The sequence below is a fragment of the Thunnus albacares genome, chromosome 15 (assembly GCF_914725855.1).
Source record: "Thunnus albacares chromosome 15, fThuAlb1.1, whole genome shotgun sequence".
Taxonomy (NCBI): domain Eukaryota; kingdom Metazoa; phylum Chordata; class Actinopteri; order Scombriformes; family Scombridae; genus Thunnus; species Thunnus albacares.
The window spans coordinates 28936339-28955381 of NC_058120.1; the positions used below are offsets into that span (position 1 = coordinate 28936339).

At 40.3% G+C, this 19043-nt stretch overlaps 1 protein-coding gene across 2 annotated transcripts in view; it reads right to left on the reverse strand.

The window, feature by feature from the left end:
- akap6 (A kinase (PRKA) anchor protein 6) overlaps window positions 1-19043 on the reverse strand; it is a 243609-nt gene that overhangs the window by 84024 nt on the left and 140542 nt on the right. For both annotated transcript variants that reach the window (XM_044373900.1, XM_044373901.1), the window contains 2 exons: window positions 11223-11353; window positions 2677-2797 (listed from right to left, as the gene is read on the reverse strand). In XM_044373900.1, the coding sequence (XP_044229835.1) occupies window positions 2677-2797; window positions 11223-11353 (252 nt within the window). The remainder of the gene's footprint in view (window positions 1-2676; window positions 2798-11222; window positions 11354-19043) is intronic.

Below are 19043 nucleotides of genomic sequence, written 5' to 3' on the forward strand. Positions count from 1 at the left end.
AGATCTCTAATCGTAACACATGCTGTTCTTCTGTCTGACTCATTTGGCTGCAGTGAAGTCATTACACAAACACACACACACACACACACACACACACACAAATCCCACTCTCTGTGTCTCTCTCTCTCACACACACACACACACACACACACACACACACACACACACACACACACTGCTCTATGATATGGTTATGAGGGAGGCTATGCCTTGTAATCTCATTCTCCTTGGTAGGGATGAAGACCGTGTGTGTGTGTGTGTGTGTGTGTGTGTGTGTGTGTGTGTGTGTGTATGTGTGATTGGCTGGGGATGGATGGTGGAGGGAGGGATGCAGGAGACGGACCGGTTGATGGATGAATGAAGGATGCTTCCTCGCTGTTTCCACATATTTAGACGTTTTTTTATAAACACACACGCAGCCCGCTGTGCTCCTCCATGATGAAGGCAGAGGTGGCTGATGGGAGATTTTTGACGCTGAACGGAGGAACATTTGTTGTGCGTTACATCACCGAAAACTTTATAACCGTTTCTCATCACTACTGTACTGATGTCGCCATAATGGGAACCAGTTTAACTTCCACAGTTAACGAGAGAAAGTGTCGACTTTACTTGTTTTTATTGCATTAAAATGGCTATAATTGATATTTTTTAATCATAACAATGTATTAAATGACACATTCAGCTCATTGTTTATCTGTCCGGCTGCAACTTTACTGTTCTGATTCACTCTCAGCGTCTCATAGCGTCGTTTTCAGAGAGAAAAAGCTGTAAAAAGCCGCTGAACACTACCTGCTGAACACTACTATCAACAGCAAACGGCAAACAGACACAGTTAGCTGTAGACTAGCTGGTGAACATAGTGGAGCATTTAGCAGCTAAAGAGTCAGATATTTCCCTCAGGAGTTGGTAGAGAGTAAAAACAGAAGCTAAAAGAGAGTGAATATTGGACTTATATTCATCAGGTGGACAGAAACACGACTCCACATGAATGATAATGTTGCTCCGTAACTGCTGGATGTGGAAATAAAAGCAACTGTTTGCTAACATGTTAGCCACAACTACTTTATAAGCTGATAATATGACAGAAGTTGAGTTTACAGACTATTCTTCTGAAAATAAGTGGACAAAAAACACAATGTCAAGCAGCTTTAACCAGACTGAAACAATAAAGGGACCCAGAATAGAACCCTGAGGAACGCCACAAGTAATTATTGATGTTATCAATGAATGATAATGTTGCTCTGTAACTGCTGGATGTGGAAATAAAGCAACTGTTTGCTAACAAGTTCAACATATTAACTTAAAAAGTTGATGATACGTTAATGTGTTGTCTTGTTTCTGTTGCAAACAAGTGGCTAAAAAATCGGAAGGTTTTCAGAAAAATGTGACCAATCACAGCTTTGTAGGCGGGATTGAGAATGTGAACATCATCGCTACATAGACACTGAGCTACATCCCTGAAAAATAACGACAGAAAAACAGCCATGAAAACGATGAGAGAAGTGAGATCAACTCTGTTTATAGTCTTATAGAAATAACTCTCAAGCCAGCAAATATATTCAATATCGTGATAAAACTTCATTTAGCAGCTGCTACAGCTACAGACTGAAAACCACGTAGCTGGGACAGATATGCAACTCTTTACTGATTGATCATAATAATTCATCCTCTCAAAGAGAAATCGGCTTAACATGTACACAATGTCAAACTGAATTATTTGAATTAAAGTCAAACAAAATGCAGAAATTCAGTCTGGCTATCAGGCTAAACGATTTGGCTAAACTTTGAGGGCCGACGCTTTTCTTTAAGCTTCCTTGTTTTGACGAACTCTGAAGCAAACAGCGAATCTTTTATGTGGAGTAATTTTTTTTTTTTCAGGTCTAAGCTGAATTCAGATTATTTTTTTTCCAGACACTCTCGCAGGCTTGAAATCTTAATGTGGACGTTCCTGTGAAGTTCAGGCTGCTCAGATGAAGAACACTCATGAAGCTTAATTGCTGCTTTCTGCAGACTTCAAAAGAATCCGCTGCGGTTGTTAGACTTCATCAGATTTTTTGTTCATATGATTATCTATAATTAACGGCCAATATACTTCTGACCATGTTCAGAAAAATAATAATCTGTGAGATGACTCTCAGGGTCGGGATCCCGGTCGTATTCATGGCGACACCTGAGCTCTTAAGTCTCAGCCTCTAGCTCAGTGTAGAGGGGAGAAAATGTTGGCAATGTATGTTTCTGCAAACCACAGATACATTAAACACATTTGAAGCACATTAAATAGCCGTTATCAGTTGAGTAATGATGTTTTATGGTGTGACAACGCTATGATTAAGGTCCGGTTAGGTTTAGGCACATGGTTTGGGTTAAAATATCCAGTTTTATCGCCAGAAAAACGGCTGCAAATGTCCCAACATCTTACTAAAAACACCCGGTTTCATTGGTTGCATCCGTGGTTTGCAGAAACGTACAACGCCAACATTTTCTCCTGGCGACTGGGCTGTAAGAGGCCACGTTGGAGGCATAAAGGAAGACTTACTGGAAGTCAAGTGAGTCATGGAAATTTTTTTTTTTTACACGTGCAAAAGGGTTTCTGGGATGTGAATCCTTTTCTGTGCGTCGTGTGAGGTTTCTGAGTCAGAAAGAGCTTCAGAGTGAGAGAGAGAGAACTCGTCCTACCTTGAAGAGATGGTGTCTCTGCTCCTCTGACATCATCAGCTGGTGACTGTCCGTCACCATGGCGTCCATGTCCATAAGCCAGTCCCAGAGCTCCTGGTACTCGGCCTCGAATTCCTGCAGACTGAAGACAGACAGCGAGAGAGAGTCAAATTATTTTTATAATTCAATTGTTTTTTTTTTTCTCCTTGCTGTTATTAATATTGTGTTTCCTACACGATGTACTTTCTGTTATTGTCTTGTATTATTGTAATGTCGTTTTGTGTCCTGCGGCGGCGGGAGAGACATATGCGTCTTGTTATGTTGATAAAGCATGAAGCTAAAAATGCAGAGTGAAGCGAGAGAGAGAGAAAAGTGAAATCTTCTTGTGATGCTACTTTCACAGCTGACAGTGACTCTACTCACTACTCAGGTCTGTCAAACGTTTCCACATGAAGATAAAAGTTCTCAACGGCTACATTTCACTGATTCTGCTGCGTTTCAGGTCATTTGAACTCCTGGTAAGGTAAGAAAAGGTATTTGTCGGCTTTTATATATATATATATATATATATATATATATATATATATATAGTTTCTTTCTACAACTACAAATCTTTTCTACACATTCACAAACTTGCCTTTATCCATGACATTTACACATGAGGGTGAGATATATATATATATATATATATATATATATATATATATATATATATATATATATATCTCACCCTATATATATATATATATATATATATATATATATATATATATATATATATATATATATATATATATATATCTCACCCTCATGTGTAAATGTCATGGATAAAGGCAAGTTTGTGAATGTGTAGAAAAGATTTGTAGTTGTAGAAAGAAACTTGAGAATGTCTTCGTTAAGTTTGTGCAAACATTGTGTTTAACAAGGACAAAGACTACAGATCCAAAGCCATCCTCTCCTCCCTACCTTCATCTTCACTCCCTCCTCATCCCTCTCCACTTCCTCCTCTAACTCCTTCCTCCTCCTCCTCTTCCCTCACTTCATCCTTCTTTCCACCTCATCTCTTTTTCTGTTTCCTCTCCTCATTCTTCTTCTACATGTTTCTCCTCCTCCTGCGTCATCTCGCATCCTTCCCCTCTCCACCTTACACCTCCACCTTTCTCCTGTCTCCCTCACTTCCCTTTTTTTTCCTCTGACATCCTCTCATCTTGTCTGGATTTTTACTCTTCCTCCCTCAGACTCCCCTCTCCACCTCATTCCCCCTCCTCCTCCTCCTCCTCCTCCTCCTCCTCCTCCTCCTCCTCTCCTGTCCTCTCACCTCCTCCTCTTCCTCGACACAGGATCACATCAAATATTTATGCTGCTGGAACAGGGGCCGATTGCTCAAACACACACATTAATGTCAGCCGTTTTGTTAAGGTGTGTGTGTGTGTGTGTGTGTGTTTATGTATGTGTGTTTATTATTTATATATTCGGTGGTTTTTCCGGTCTCGGCGGGGATCGCCAACATGTTTCTCAACATTAGCGGTGAAATTGTTTGGAATTCTCCGGTCGCCAACGCCGACAGTTTGACAGCTCTGTCAGGCCCACGGCATTTCCACGACGACGACACACACACACACACACACACACACAGTATCTAACACACGCTAGTGGAACGAGCACGAGCACAAAGACACACTCGCTTAAAGCACAAACACACATGAATACAACGTCTCAAATACACACACACACACAAACACAAACACAGAGCTGCTGATGATCACATGTACACACACACACACACACACACACACACACAGTTACACACAACGCAACAAACACTAAACGACACGCAGCAATCTGACAAGCCATCAAAGAGGAGAATAAACTATGAATGAAATTACAGAAACAAGAACAGACAAAAGAAAATATAAGCGCTTCCGTCTCTCCCTCTTTCATTCCAGTTAATCTCGCTGCCAGAAAAATGCAAACTCAACTGTGATTCACTTTGAGGAAACAACATACATTAAATAAACTCAACATGTACATGTTTGTACTTCTATACCTGTAAGGGCCCCCCCCCCCCCCCCCCCAAACCCGATTCTAAGCTAAGCTAACGATGCTAAGTCTTCAAATGTGTCTTAAACCAGCAGTCAGGCGTCTGTATGAACAGTGAAAGAGGTTTTCCTGTTCATACTGGATATTAAAAATATCCTTCAAATGTGCTTTCAATGCATTTAAAAGTCTGTGTGAAGCTTCTATTCAGCTTCATCAGTCTGAGTTCGTCATATCAAGTGGATATCTGACACATTTACAGTCTTTGTGTTTCCCTGTTGAGCTGCAGGTGGAAGTATAGTAACAAAAAGAGGAACTTTGGCACTAAAAAGACTGTAACGTTGAAAGATATCTACTTGATTTGACTCATTTGGACGCTGAAGCTTCATATTAGCTTCAAGATAAACTTTTAAATATATTTCCTCATTTTCAAAACATCTCTTGTTTTCCAAAAACGTCTCTTCTATCACTCCATGTTCTTCTCTTGCTAATCAGCGCTGACGAAGGCTTTAAAATGAAACACAAAAACTGGAGACAGTTCTTCCTCTTTTAAGCTACCGCTCGCTCCTCCTCCTCTTCGTCTTGTCCATCACGTTCTCATCAGCCAGATGTCGAGAGGGCCTTCTTCTTCTTCTTCTTCTTCTTCCTCTTCCTGCCTTTTCATCCCATCTCTTCCCACCGCTCCTACCTCGTCCTCCGCTGCGACTGTGATTCTCAAATACAATAAAACACTAAACAGAGAAGAAGAAAGCAAAGGAAGCGAACGCTGCTTCCTTTCCCTCCCCGGGGGGGGCGGCGTTTCTCATTATGCGCCGAGCGGAGCGGCCCTTTACTGACTCAGACAGATGAAGCAGATACAACACTCACACAGATTGTTTTCTCTTGTCGTTTGTCGTTTTCCCGCCACCCCCCCCTTCCTCCCACCTCCTCCTCCTCTCTCCTGTTTCTGTCTTGTTCTCACACTAATGTTAACTAAACGCTTTGTAAAACAGGATCTCTCTGGGGGGGGGGGGGACTGGAAGACGAGAAAACAGACAAATCGGAGAGGAAGGAGCGCGGTGGCGGCGGCGGCGGCACTGCGGGGCTGCGTTCGACACCGGGACGGTTACAGAGCGTTTGAAGTGTCAGGTTCACTTTCTGTCACGCGGCGCCGACTGGAGCGCGAGGTAGTGTTGCGACGAGCCGTTCTGACATTTAGACACTTGAGGAAATTCAAATTAAAGGAATCTATTATTCATTTGTAACTCATCATAATTCCAGTCAACGCTGGATACAATGAAATGTTGTGTGGGCAAAATCGGCATATTGGATAAACATACTGATGAACATACTGATCACTGCCACGAGTTATATATGAATAAAAACACATTGTAAATGCTCACAGTGTAGTTAAAGTGTTTAGTATTATATTCTAGTATGAAACTACTACTTTACTCTCATCTACAGTTGGAAGGTTTAAATCTGTTGCACCTCTGATGGAACAGAAGAACTCTGAACTACTTCCTGTATAAATACTTTACTCAATAGTGAGCAGTAAATTGAGATTTCGGACACTTGTGTCTCATTAACGTCACGTCGGCTGGATGGGAATTATTGGAAAGATTCCCATGTTAGCGACTTGCAAGGGTTTAAAACACTTTGTCTTACTGAAATTACATTATATTGATTAAATTTGTGTTTTATTGCGTTGAACGACGGACTCTGGCTGACGTGAGGCGTCCATGTTTGTTTGGTTTTCAGGCACTTTCATATTATTATATCAAGTTTCCCGGTCGTACATGAGACCTGGAAGTTGACCTGAATGTCGGAAACTCTATAATGAAATAACATGAAGATGGAACTGTAGAGTCACACTACAGTAAAAAATCACATCTATAAGATACAAGTCATGGAAACAACTTCTTCTGTCCCACTGAGGATGTTTATGAGGGAGTGACGTCGTGGATCACACTTTACACTCTGACATGAAGGGATGAAGGCTAAATATAATTGTAAATATAATAAAAATATAATAATAAATATAATAGTAAATATAATAAAAAATATAATAATAAATAATAGTAAATATAATAGTAAATACAATAGTAAATATAATAATAAATATAGTAAATATAATAATAAATATAGTAAATATAATAGTAAATATAATAATAAATATAATAGTAAATATAATAGTAAATAGAATAATAAATATAATAATAAATAATAGTAAATAGAATAATAAATATAATACAGCATACAGGGAATGGGCAGTGATTGTTTGTTTACATTTTCAAAAGATTGTTGTTATTTATTATTTTGTTGTATTTACTTGTTTTGGCATTTTATATCTTTGTTTTTGAAAAGTGCTTTTAGTATTATTATTATTATTATTATTATTATTATTATTATTATTATTATCAATATCATTAAAAAGAAAGAAAGAAAAAGAAGAGAAAGAAAAACAACACAAAGACGAAGACGACGACGAAAACCAAGAAGACAAATAAAAACAACAAGAAGAAGAGGAGGAAGAACATCACAAAGATGAAGAAGAAGAAGAAGACAAAGATGAAGCAGATTAAGAAGAAGAAGAAGAAGAAGAAGAAGAAGACACCAACAGGTTTCAGAGTCTTGTTGCTGAGCTGCTCAGTCAGGATTAAACAAACATCATCCTCCTCTTTCTACTTCTCTCTCTCTCTCATTTCATCACTCACCAGTTCTCTCTCTCTCTGTCTCTCTCTGCTGCTACTGCAACAGCGATAGCAGCTGTAACTACTGTCTCTAATTCATCATCCTCCATACAGCAGGAGAGAGAGAGAGAGGGAGGGAGAGGAGGGAGAGGAGAGAGAGGAGGGAAGGAGGAAGGAATGTAAATGGAAAGCTGGGAGAAAAAGGATGGAAGGATGGACGAAAGGAAAAAGAGAAGGAGAGAAGATGGATAGGGGGAGGAAGCAAACTGAAGGAAGGAGAAAAGAAGGGAGGACAGATGAGGGGAAACAAGGAAGAGAGAAGCCCAGGAAGAGGAAGAGGATGAAAGAGGAAGAGGAGGTGAGAGCGAAGGAGGGAGGATGAAGTGATAGAGTGAAAGGTTGAATGAGTCATATCGGCAGCCGTCACCTTTCAGTCACAGACTCTGGTGGATTTATGAGGTGATTCACTGACACGCAGCTCATCTAATGAATTCACCCTACAGAGACGTTACAACCCAACCTGTCACTGAGCAACACAGCATCCCTTCATCTGTTCATCCATTCATTCATTCATTCATTCATTCAGTCTAATGGATTCACCCTACAGACACGTTCAAACCCAACCTGTCACTGAGCAACACAGCATCCCTTCATCCGTTCAGCCATTCATCCATTCATTCATCCCTTCATTCATTCATCCCTTCATCCATTCATCCATTCATTCAGTCTAATGGACTCACCCTACAGACACGTTAAAACCCAACCTGTCACTCAGCAACACAGCATCCCTTCATCCATTCATCTGTTCATCTGTTCATCCATTCATTCATTCATTCATTCATTCAGTCTAATGGATTCACCCTACAGACACGTTCAAACCCAACCTGTCACTGAGCAACACAGCATCCCTTCATCCGTTCAGCCATTCATCCATTCATTCATCCCTTCATTCATTCATCCCTTCATCCATTCATCCATTCATTCAGTCTAATGGACTCACCCTACAGACACGTTAAAACCCAACCTGTCACTCAGCAACACAGCATCCCTTCATCCATTCATCTGTTCATCTGTTCATTCATGCATTCATTCATCCACTAACCTATTCATTCATTCATTCATCCATTCATTCATCCATTCATTCATCCACTAACCTATTCATTCATTCAGTCTAATGGATTCACCCTACAGAGACGCTAAAACCCAACCTGTCACTGAGCAGCAGCACAGCATCCATCTGTTCATCCCTTCATTCATTCATTCATTCACTCAGTCATTCACTCACTCAATTTTCATCTGAACATTCACTCATTCATTGTTTCCTTATTCCTTAATTTTTTGAATTCCACTCACTCGTTCATTTATTCATCCACTGGTCTTTTTCTTAAACATGTTTTTCTTGATAATGATTTAAAAGTATTAAAGGAATAATAATATAATAATAATAATAATAATAATAATAATAATAATAATAATAATAATAATAATAATAATAATAATAATATAATATAATAATTGTATAACTGATTATTCTTTGTTCTCTTGAAAGATTTAAACTGAGTGAAAAACAAAACTAATCTGTTTACTTAATTACTGAACTTAGAAGAATAATGAAAGATTGAAGAGTTGGTCAGAACTGAACTCTTTGAGATATTTTAAACAGAAAAATATCAACTAAAAAAAAAAACCCGTCTGACTTTCTATCGACATTCATTTGGAATTGAGATATTTTGTGAGATCAGTAAATAATTCAGTCCGACCTTCGTTTTCTTTATAACTGAAGCAAAACCTCAAATCTCAACTGAGCTGAACTCACAGCGGCTAAAGAAAAAAAAAAAAACACGTAACATCCAATTAATACGAAACTCATCCCACACACCGCTGCACCGGACACACACACACACACACACACACACACACACACACATATGAATAACCAATTAGTGTCCAACACATCCGATATAAATGACTGAAAAACACAAACACAAACAAAACGAGCTTCATTTACATCTGTGTATGTTTCTGTGAGCACATAGAAGACAGCGCAGTCTTACCAAAGCTGAGCGCTGCAGTTCACGCTGAATTTAAGTGTGTGTGTGTGTGTGTGTGTGTGTGTGTGTGTGTGTGTGTGTTTGCATCGAGGACACACACCGCATCCTTCATGTAAGTTACCGTGACGACACACTGACAAAGTCTGCAGAACACAACATACTAACACACCCACAGTTAAGCTTTCTTTCCATTTGCATACACACAACTTTGTGTATGTTGTTATTGTGTGAATGTGTGAATGTGTGTGTGTGTGTGTGTGTGTGTGTGTGTGTGTGTGTGTGTGTCCTGCGTGTGAGTGATAACCACGGAGGGAGGCTCCTCAAAGTCGAGGATGAAACGCCGACAGGCAGCGTGACCAAAGACGCTGCTCGCCGAGCCGAGCCTGGCCACACCAGATTACTGCTGTTAACACTCACACTCTGTGTGTGTGTGTGTGTGTGTGTGTGTGTGTGTGTGTGTGTGTGTGTGTGATTACATTTCTTCTGTTGTGTGTGTCACATGTTGTACTGAGTGTTGATCTTGTTTTTTTGTCCGTCAGTGTGTTTCTTTCTCATCAGAACTGAGAGCAGTGATCCAGGAAGTTTTTTTTTCTCTCTTTTATTGCGTTACACTGTATTCTATTCTATTCTATTCTTCTAGTCTATTATTTATTGATTATCTATCGGTTGTTCTCGAGTGGCAGCTACGACAACGGCCGCTAGACGCTCTCATTGAAAAAGCCTCAACTTCTCTCTAAAAATACTGAGTCAATCATTGTTTTCAACGAGTCATTCTGGTCTCAATCTCTAAATTCAGACCCTCTAATGAGTGTGCTGGTGGTCATTTTTGAAATTATTGATCTGTTAATAAGATTTGAAGACTTATAGTAGCTTTGATGTCTGCTGTGTGGGCGTTGATTGACAGCTGTGATTGACAGCTGGCTCACCTGCTGCTCTCCTCGGCACTGTTGTTGTAATATTTCACTAAGTTTAACATTACTTGATTATGATACCCGCCCTGTTAGCTCAGTTTAGCTAAAATAGCTAACGTTAGCTACAGCACTCGGTGTTCACAGTAAGCTAGTGTTAGCTTGGGTCTGAGGTAGCACTGCTTGTATGGAAGGAAAAGAGGGCGCCAAACATAAGATGCAACTCTGGGCTTCAAACCTACATCACATACATAAAAATCTCTGGTTTGGGAAGTTTTTTAACAAATATGAAACCTTAGAGATCCTCTCCAGACATGTTTTAATATAAAAATACTCTACTTTAAATGACAATTCATGTCTGAAATGATGTTTCCATGAAGAAAAAAGTTCAACGTCCTGGTTAGAAATTCTTAAAATGACACTGAGTCCTTCCCCCTCATTTAAAAATCCAAAATCTATGAATGTAGAAATATTTTTCATTTCAAAAGTTTAAATTCTGGACTCAAGATGTCTCCTACTTCACTAAAGTAAAGTCCATTCTCAGTGTTTGAGCGCTGGAGGCTTTTCAAGTTTCCACATCACATCTGTGTAAGTTTCATACTGGATCACGATTGGCTCCAAAGTAGTTGTGATGTCACAAATGATGCTTCAAGGTACACGTGTTAAACTCAGACTGAAGGTGAAAACAAGCTGCATAGTGAAGCTGTGTAAAGGGTTATAGTTGACGTTGTTAACAGACGTCTCTTTAATATTGTTGGTTTATGTGGGAAATAAGGTCAAGTCATTGTTTGATTTGTTTCTTGCAATACCACAGTTGGCCACCAGGACACATGGGGATCAATAAGTCAACAAATTTAAGTGAAGTTTACACATATCAAAGTGTCCTGTTGTGTGTTTACCTGTTGCTCATGGCCAGCTGGCTGTAGTGCCTCCTGTTGGTGGGCGAGGGGTAGTGCAGGCTGCTCAGTTTGATCGCCATCTGCTCCAGAGCGGCTCGCTGGACTTCACACTGACCGGAGATCAGCTCAGCCTGGACGACACACACAAATACAGACATACGGACATCAGTCAAGTCTTTGCATCTTATAAAACATCTTTCTGAAGTCGTTCATCGGTCTGGAAGACGACGACGACGACGACGTCCGTGCATATTTCGACAACTAACCATCAGATTTCTCTAATATTCACTGCAGATGTTCAAGATCCAAAGAGGATAAAGCTGAAACGTATAAAGCCAGAAGTTTCGATTCTGCACAATAAGATTTGTAAGAATATTACTATATTACTATTTTGTTGCTTCCATTGCAGTGGCGTTACTTTGTATTGCTTCAAAATCAACACTGACTGACGGCAGACGACGTAACACATAGTCAGACGTTTTCTATGTTTATCTAACAACCTTCACTCTAAGACTCTGTCCTGCTGTAAAGACATCACACTTCCTGAGTGTAACACGAGTCCCTTTTAAGGTTCAACATTGTTTTAAGCTGTTTTAAGCAAACAACCAATAAAAATGTTCTTCTGCAGAGAAAGGAAGCACATTCATGCTTTCACCTGGAAGCACCTGCTGGCATAACAGGATACGTCATTATGTAACAAACAGGTAGTCTTTAGGTTCGCTTTAAGTACCGTTTCCCATCCTCAACTTCACACTTTCACCTCCACTTGTTAAGACTTAAAAACCAGCTGAGTCATCAGGTTGTTTGTTGCTTTTTTATTAGTGCAGCCTTTCAGTCTTATTTCTTTATTTCTCCTTATTTGCAAATACAGGAACCGTTTCAAAGGATGCAAGCTGGAGGAAATGTTGAATTACTGTTCATGATAAGGGAAGTGTGTGTGTGTGTGATGTCACTGTGTGTCTGAGTGGGATCATCTTCCTCTGAGTGTGATTAGCTGTTTATTGCAGATGAATGAGATTCGGCCGTGCCATGTTTTTGACGGACGTGCCCTTTAAAGCCCCGTTGAGCTGCCAACAAGCCACTAGAAACACACTTCACGCTTATCCTGCACACTCTTATCTGAGCCGACACACACACACACACACACACACACACACACACACTTACACATGCATTGGTATGTACATGTATATGCATATAAATGTATAAACACACACTCACCCGGTGAAAATATCTCTCTGACGTCTCTCACACACACACACATCTCACTACAACACAAATTACCCATAAAACCACACATACATTTAGCATGAATCGCTTTTCTCTGGTACAAATTACCTCTCGCACACACACACACACACACACACACACACACACACACACACACATCAAGGCTGCACAGATTCTCACATAAAGCAACACACACACACACACAAATCTACCATGAATTGCTCCACACACATACAAAAATAAACATACATACACATGGAGCATGAATCGCTGCTCTTTCTCACAAATTATCCTTCACACACACACGCACACACACACACACACACACACACACACACACACACACACACACACAGCTAGTCGCACTCAGTATCCAGACACAATCATATAGAGGCACTCAGCGCGCCGCTCAGATGTAATTGCATACAAACTATATGGAGATGAGGCTTCAATTGAACCAATGAAGGCAGAGTGAGTGTGTGTACAAACAAGGGGATACACACACACACACACACACACACACACACACGCATATACACACATGACCGCCTGCTTTTTCCTCATTCAGTAACAATCTGAATAAAGTGTCGTCGCGTCGCGTTCGCCGTCCGATCTACTTAGCGGGCTCGGCGGAAGGATCTGGAAAGGTCATCCAATCTGTGGAAGGCAGAGCCACTCAATCAGAGAGCTAATAAACAAACCGGCAATACACAATCAACAGCGCTGTCTGCGTCTCTGCGTGTGTGTGTGTGTGTGTGTGTGTGTTTTAAGGTGTGTGTGTGTGACTGAGGGTATATTTTGTTTGTGTGTGTGTGCTGCTATTACAGAAATGAAACTAACTGGAGGCTCTCAGAGAAAATTTTTCTCACTTTGTCTAAATGTCTCTCCACTTCCATTCATTACTCGTGTGTTTTCTGTCTGGCGTTTGCATTTTACAGGCTGTTTGCTGCCTGGTTAGCTGGCTGGCGAGTCAGTAAATCAAGTCGAGTTGTTCATTTAGTTGTTCTTTTCTTTGCTAATTTGTTTCAGTGTCTTAATCTGGATCCAGATTTATTAACATTAAAAATGCTTTAACTTACTAGTAGCAAAGTTCTTCACCCCCAAAGTGAAAAAGACACATTTATCAAGTGATTCTCTTCTTATTATAGTGAATTAATCACATGTATGCCCTGATAGCCAATCAGAAAGAAGGAATCAGCCCCATTTTTCATTCTCTCTCGCTCTCTTTTTCTTTTTTTTTTTTTTTTACATTTTCTCAGTGATGTCATACTCATAAGCCTATAGTATTTAGATTTATTTATATTTTTATATAAAATCATTTGTGAGACAGGAGCTAAAACGGCCTGTTTCAGACAGAGGCTGAACCGAGGGGAGTTTTTAACTGGAAATCATATAAAGATATTCCAGTAGAGCTCCATAATATAAATATAGAGCTGGATATGTCGCCTTTAAGCTCCTCAGATGTGGTTGTATTATAATGAACTAATTATTTTACACAGTTGTCATTGTACGTATATTAGCGTCAACAGCAGGATTGTGTTCTGCTCGTGTAATATTTTGTAGTTTACCAACTGCAAGAGAAAAAGTAAGAACTTTTATATATTTGGCATTTAATTGTAGTCAGAAAACTTTAAGAAAAAAAAGTTTGAAATAGTAAAGATACATTTATTGGCATTACATGGACGAGACCTCAGTCAGTCAGTTATTCATTCAGTTCGTCTGTTTTCTGAAGTTTGCAGCAAGCAAGCAAATGCAATCTTATGGTTATAATTGGCTTTTTCATACCTAACAGCTGACTAAAGCCATAATGAAACACACACACACACACACACACACACACACACACACACTGAAGCAATTTCTCCTGGACGCCTTGAGGACACAGAACTGGAACGCAGTGTCTGTTTAAAACACACACACACACACACACACACACACACACACGGTGATGAGTTGGGCTGCTTCCCAGTCTGAAGGATCTTCAAGGATTTCTGTCAGAAATTATTTCTCTTCAAACTAGACTCATGGCTCCATCTGTTAGTGTGTGTGTGTGTGTGTGTGTGTGTGTGTGTGTGTGTGTGTGTGTGTGTGTGTGTGTCGTTCACCATGGCCGTCTGTCTACTGAACTGTAAAGAGGATCAAAACAAAAATGAGAATGTACATATATCTGTGAGCTACTGTTATACATCTGACACACACACACACACATACACACACACATGTTCACACACAGATCAGCTTACATTCCTTAAAACGATTACGCTACAGTGTAAAACGCTATAAATGACACAGAAACACAGTAGATCCTTTTGATACTCGTTTCTCTTGTGTACGATCTGGGTCTGGTTTTCTGAAAATTTACAACAACAAAATACAGTTACTCGACATTCAACACGTCTTAAATATGACTGGTCCCTCGCTCACAAACAATGTACAAAAAAAAAAAAAAAAAGTCAAGTTAAGTTATCAAAACCAACTATTTGGTGTCACAAGCGCTCTCCATGGTGCTGATTCTACTACGTGTCCCAGAGTGCTCATAGACATTATATAAAACACATAAAACATCTTATAAAACAGCTGATTATAATGCTGCACACTAAATCAGGATGTAAAGAACCACAGTTTTAACTTTCTAACCTGATATCCTCCATTCTCTCTCATATTCTTTGCCGTGCTTGGGATTTCCAGTATGGTTAGAGTCCAGTATGGTTAGAGTCCAGTGTGGTTAGAGTCCAGTGTGGTTAGAGTCCAGTATGGTTAGAGTCCGGTGTGGTTAGAGTCCAGTATGGTTAGAGTCCAGTGTGGTTAGAGTCCAGTATGGTTAGAGTCCAGTGTAGTTAGAGTCCAGTATGGTTAGAGTCCAGTGTGGTTAGAGTCCAGTGTGGTTAGAGTCCAGTATGGTTAGAGTCCAGTATGGTTGGAGTCCAGTATGGTTAGAGAGTAGTATGGTTAGAGTCCAATATGGTTAGAGTCCAGTATGGTTAGAGTCCAGTGTGGTTAGAGTCCAGTATGGTTAGAGTCCAGTATGGTTGGAGTCCAGTATGGTTAGAGAGTAGTATGGTTAGAGTCCAATATGGTTAGAGTCCAGTGTGGTTAGAGTCCAGTGTGGTTAGAGTCCAGTATGGTTAGAGTCCAGTGTGGTTAGAGTCCAGTGTGGTTAGAGTCCAGTGTGGTTAGAGTCCAGTATGGTTGGAGTCCAGTATGGTTGGAGTCCAGTATGGTTAGAGTCCAGTGTGGTTAGAGTCCAGTATGGTTGGAGTCCAGTATGGTTAGAGTCCAGTGTGGTTAGAGTCCAGTATGATTAGAGTCCAGTGTGGTTAGAATCCAGTGTGATTAGAGTCCAGTATGGTTAGAGTCCAGTATGGTTAGAGTCCAGTATGGTTAGAGTCCAGTATGGTTGGAGTCCAGTATGGTTAGAGTCCAGTATGATTAGAGTCCAGTGTGGTTAGAATCCAGTGTGGTTAGAGTCCAGTATGGTTAGAGTCCAGTGTGGTTAGAGTCCAGTGTGGTTAGAGTCCAGTATGGTTGGAGTCCAGTATGGTTAGAGTCCAGTATGGTTAGAGTCCAGTGTGGTTAGAGTCCAGTATGGTTAGAGTCCAGTATAGTAGGAGTCCAGTATGGTTAGAGAGTAGGCATACATAACTCTAAAGAGTCAGAGATGCACAGAATACATGATAACATGATAACTTCCGCTGGAACGCCATCGGACTGGTGTCATGAAAGCCAAAACCTGGCAGAAACTTTCAATCTCATTTGCACTTTTCACACAGAAGCAAGATTAGAAACACGAAGGCGTCCTTGATGGTGTTCTCACCAGTAGCTAACCGGGCCTGACTACAACCAATCACAAGACAAACTCAAGTTAACAGCATCATCCCTTTAACCTCTGCATACCGCACTCCAGAGACTCCAGAGACTCCAGAGTACTGAATAAAGAAGCCTCTGAGAATTTATAGATAGAGAGAGAGAACAATCCCCCTGTGTGATATTCTGATTACCTGAATACAGATTTAAAAAACTTCAAACACATTCTGAGGATGTGAGATTCTACATTCAGGAAAATACATTAATCCCTCACTATTCCCTGGCTTATAGTGGAGGTTTGTTTACAACCTTTGTGGTCATCTGGGTGCTGTTTCCTGCCTGCCGGGAATCTCTTGTTGTCGCATCCTCAGATAATAAAAATGTACTTGAGGAATAACTTGTTATTGCATCGGTGACAGAAGTGGCTGGTGAAGTGTCTCTTTGGGGAGCGGGAGGGAGGTGTAATTATTTTATCAACATATGCGTTTATTTGATAGGGACAATGCAAATGATCATAATGACACTATAAAACTAGATCATTATATTATATAGGGCCTACTTTAAGGCATGTTGCCCACTTTTCTGCAATGAAAAAACACTGTAAAAGACCAACAACACACATTTAGCTTCTATCTCACCTATTAGGGATGTGCAGAGATCCCAGTATTTGTATCTGTATTTGTATTCGAATAAAAGTGGAAAGAGGCTTAAAAATCCTGTTTTTGTTTTTATGACACTCTTAATTTTAGAAAATTAAAGTGTTCATGAATAAACTACCTTATGAAGGAGTTCCCCACATCGGGTCTTGAACTGGAGTCTCCCAGATCATAGACGACCTCTTCCTATTTATACACCCATAACACAGAGACAGCACAGCGTGTAACGTGTAGGGAGGAACTTCAAAGGCAATTGTTGCTTTGCACTTTTCATTTATTGCCTATTTTTTACAACCTAACTTTGTGGAAAGGAGAAGGGGAACAACAGGTTATGGAGAGTCTGTTGGGAGCACTTTGCTTGTGTCAGTAGCTGAGCTTTATCTTTGGGGAACAGCCCCAACAAATAATATTTAAAATATTTGCATGAAACAAATATTCGTATAAAACCCACTATTTGTGCTTTGCCGAATAATGTATCTGTATTCGGGCACACCCCTAGTAGCTATCCTGCTGCTGAGATACAGATACGTTTTACCCGGATGTACCACAACGTGCTACTCACTCTCTGCTGCCACCTGCTGGGTGACGTGTAAATCAGCTGCATGCAGATAAAGGCTGTTTAAGCGCAACAAGCCCCTATCTCTTGTATTGAAAACTGTGTACGACATATAACGAGAGTCGTGTATTTAAGTGTCATGCAGGATTGTGGATAGATCCTCCTCTAATGGGCCCCGGGCCAGAAATACATCACCTATCACTAACTTTACACAACGTAGAACTATTTTAACCTACATTTTTATTCCCTAACTAGAGTATTTACCTTGCTCATTTAAAAAAATACATATATTTCAAAGTAATTTTATTATTAAATGGACGTCTATGTGATTCTTCTTCATGTGGGTGTGCTGCCCAAGCGCCTTCTATTGACCCAGCCGCCATTATCCCAGTGATTGGGATAATATAATAAACTTTATCTGTATAAAACTCTTAAAACAGAGTTCTGTACAGGAGGTCAAAGAAACTAAAAGCTGAAAGAATCAGGTGCTACGGCGATATGCTTTAAGAGTTAGGATAAAAGAAAAACAGAAACATGAATAAAATAAAACATATATAATCAAATATTTTGTCTGTTATTTCTATGAGGATTGATTGTGTGTGTCTGCGTGTGTGTGATTTCAAATTGAAAGGCTGAGTCCAGTGTTTCTAGTCTCGTCTTTAACGCTGCTAATAGACACAAGAATCAATAAGAATCTGCCTCATTTGATGAATATGTAGCCCGTCCCCTGACGCACACACACACACACACACACACACACACACACACACGGTCTGTGTACGTAATCTTTGAGTGTTTCTATCTGCTCGTGTACATGTATGCATAAATATGTGTGTGTGTGTGTGTGTGCACTTCAATGTGCTGAATCAAGTCATTTTGGGGCTTTTTGTTTACATGTCAGGGCCAATTTACCCAGAATCCCTGGAAACCTTCACAAGCACATCTCCCCCGAGGTGTGTGTGCGTGTGTGTGTGCGTGTGTGTGTGTGTGTGTATACATCGCATGTTTTCAGTTTTATGTAAGTGTGTGGAGCTGGCAGGCGTGCGTGTTGATTTGCTGCTGTGAAAATGTGGCTAGATCCCGAATGCGTCCGAATGTTTGTGTGTCTATAGTGTGTTTGCCTGCCTTTATATATATATGTGTGTGTGTGTGTAAATGTGTGTGTGTGTGTAAATGTGTGTGTGTGTGTGTGTGTGTGTCTCCTGGGGTTTTCCCGGGGCTATAACTGCCAATCAAACAGCGGTGTCAAGACTGAGAGCAGCAGCAACACGGCAGCATCCAGGAACACACTGTCTGCTCCATTCATTAAAAAACAGATATCTGCTAATAAATCAATACACAAATCCATCATCAACCGATCCATCATGACACGGAATATAACACATCCACAAACAGGAAGTGTGTTCGCTCGTACCAACTATGATGTCATGTCTCTAGTAAAGACTATATCAGCTGTTTCAGAGTTGCATACAGGCGTCTCTTTAGGCGGCTGCGGGTCCGGCGGCGCCTGCGGTGTTGCGTCAGCTTTGTTTGCTTTAATCTGGAGGAAAACATCTTAATGCCAGGAGTCATGTG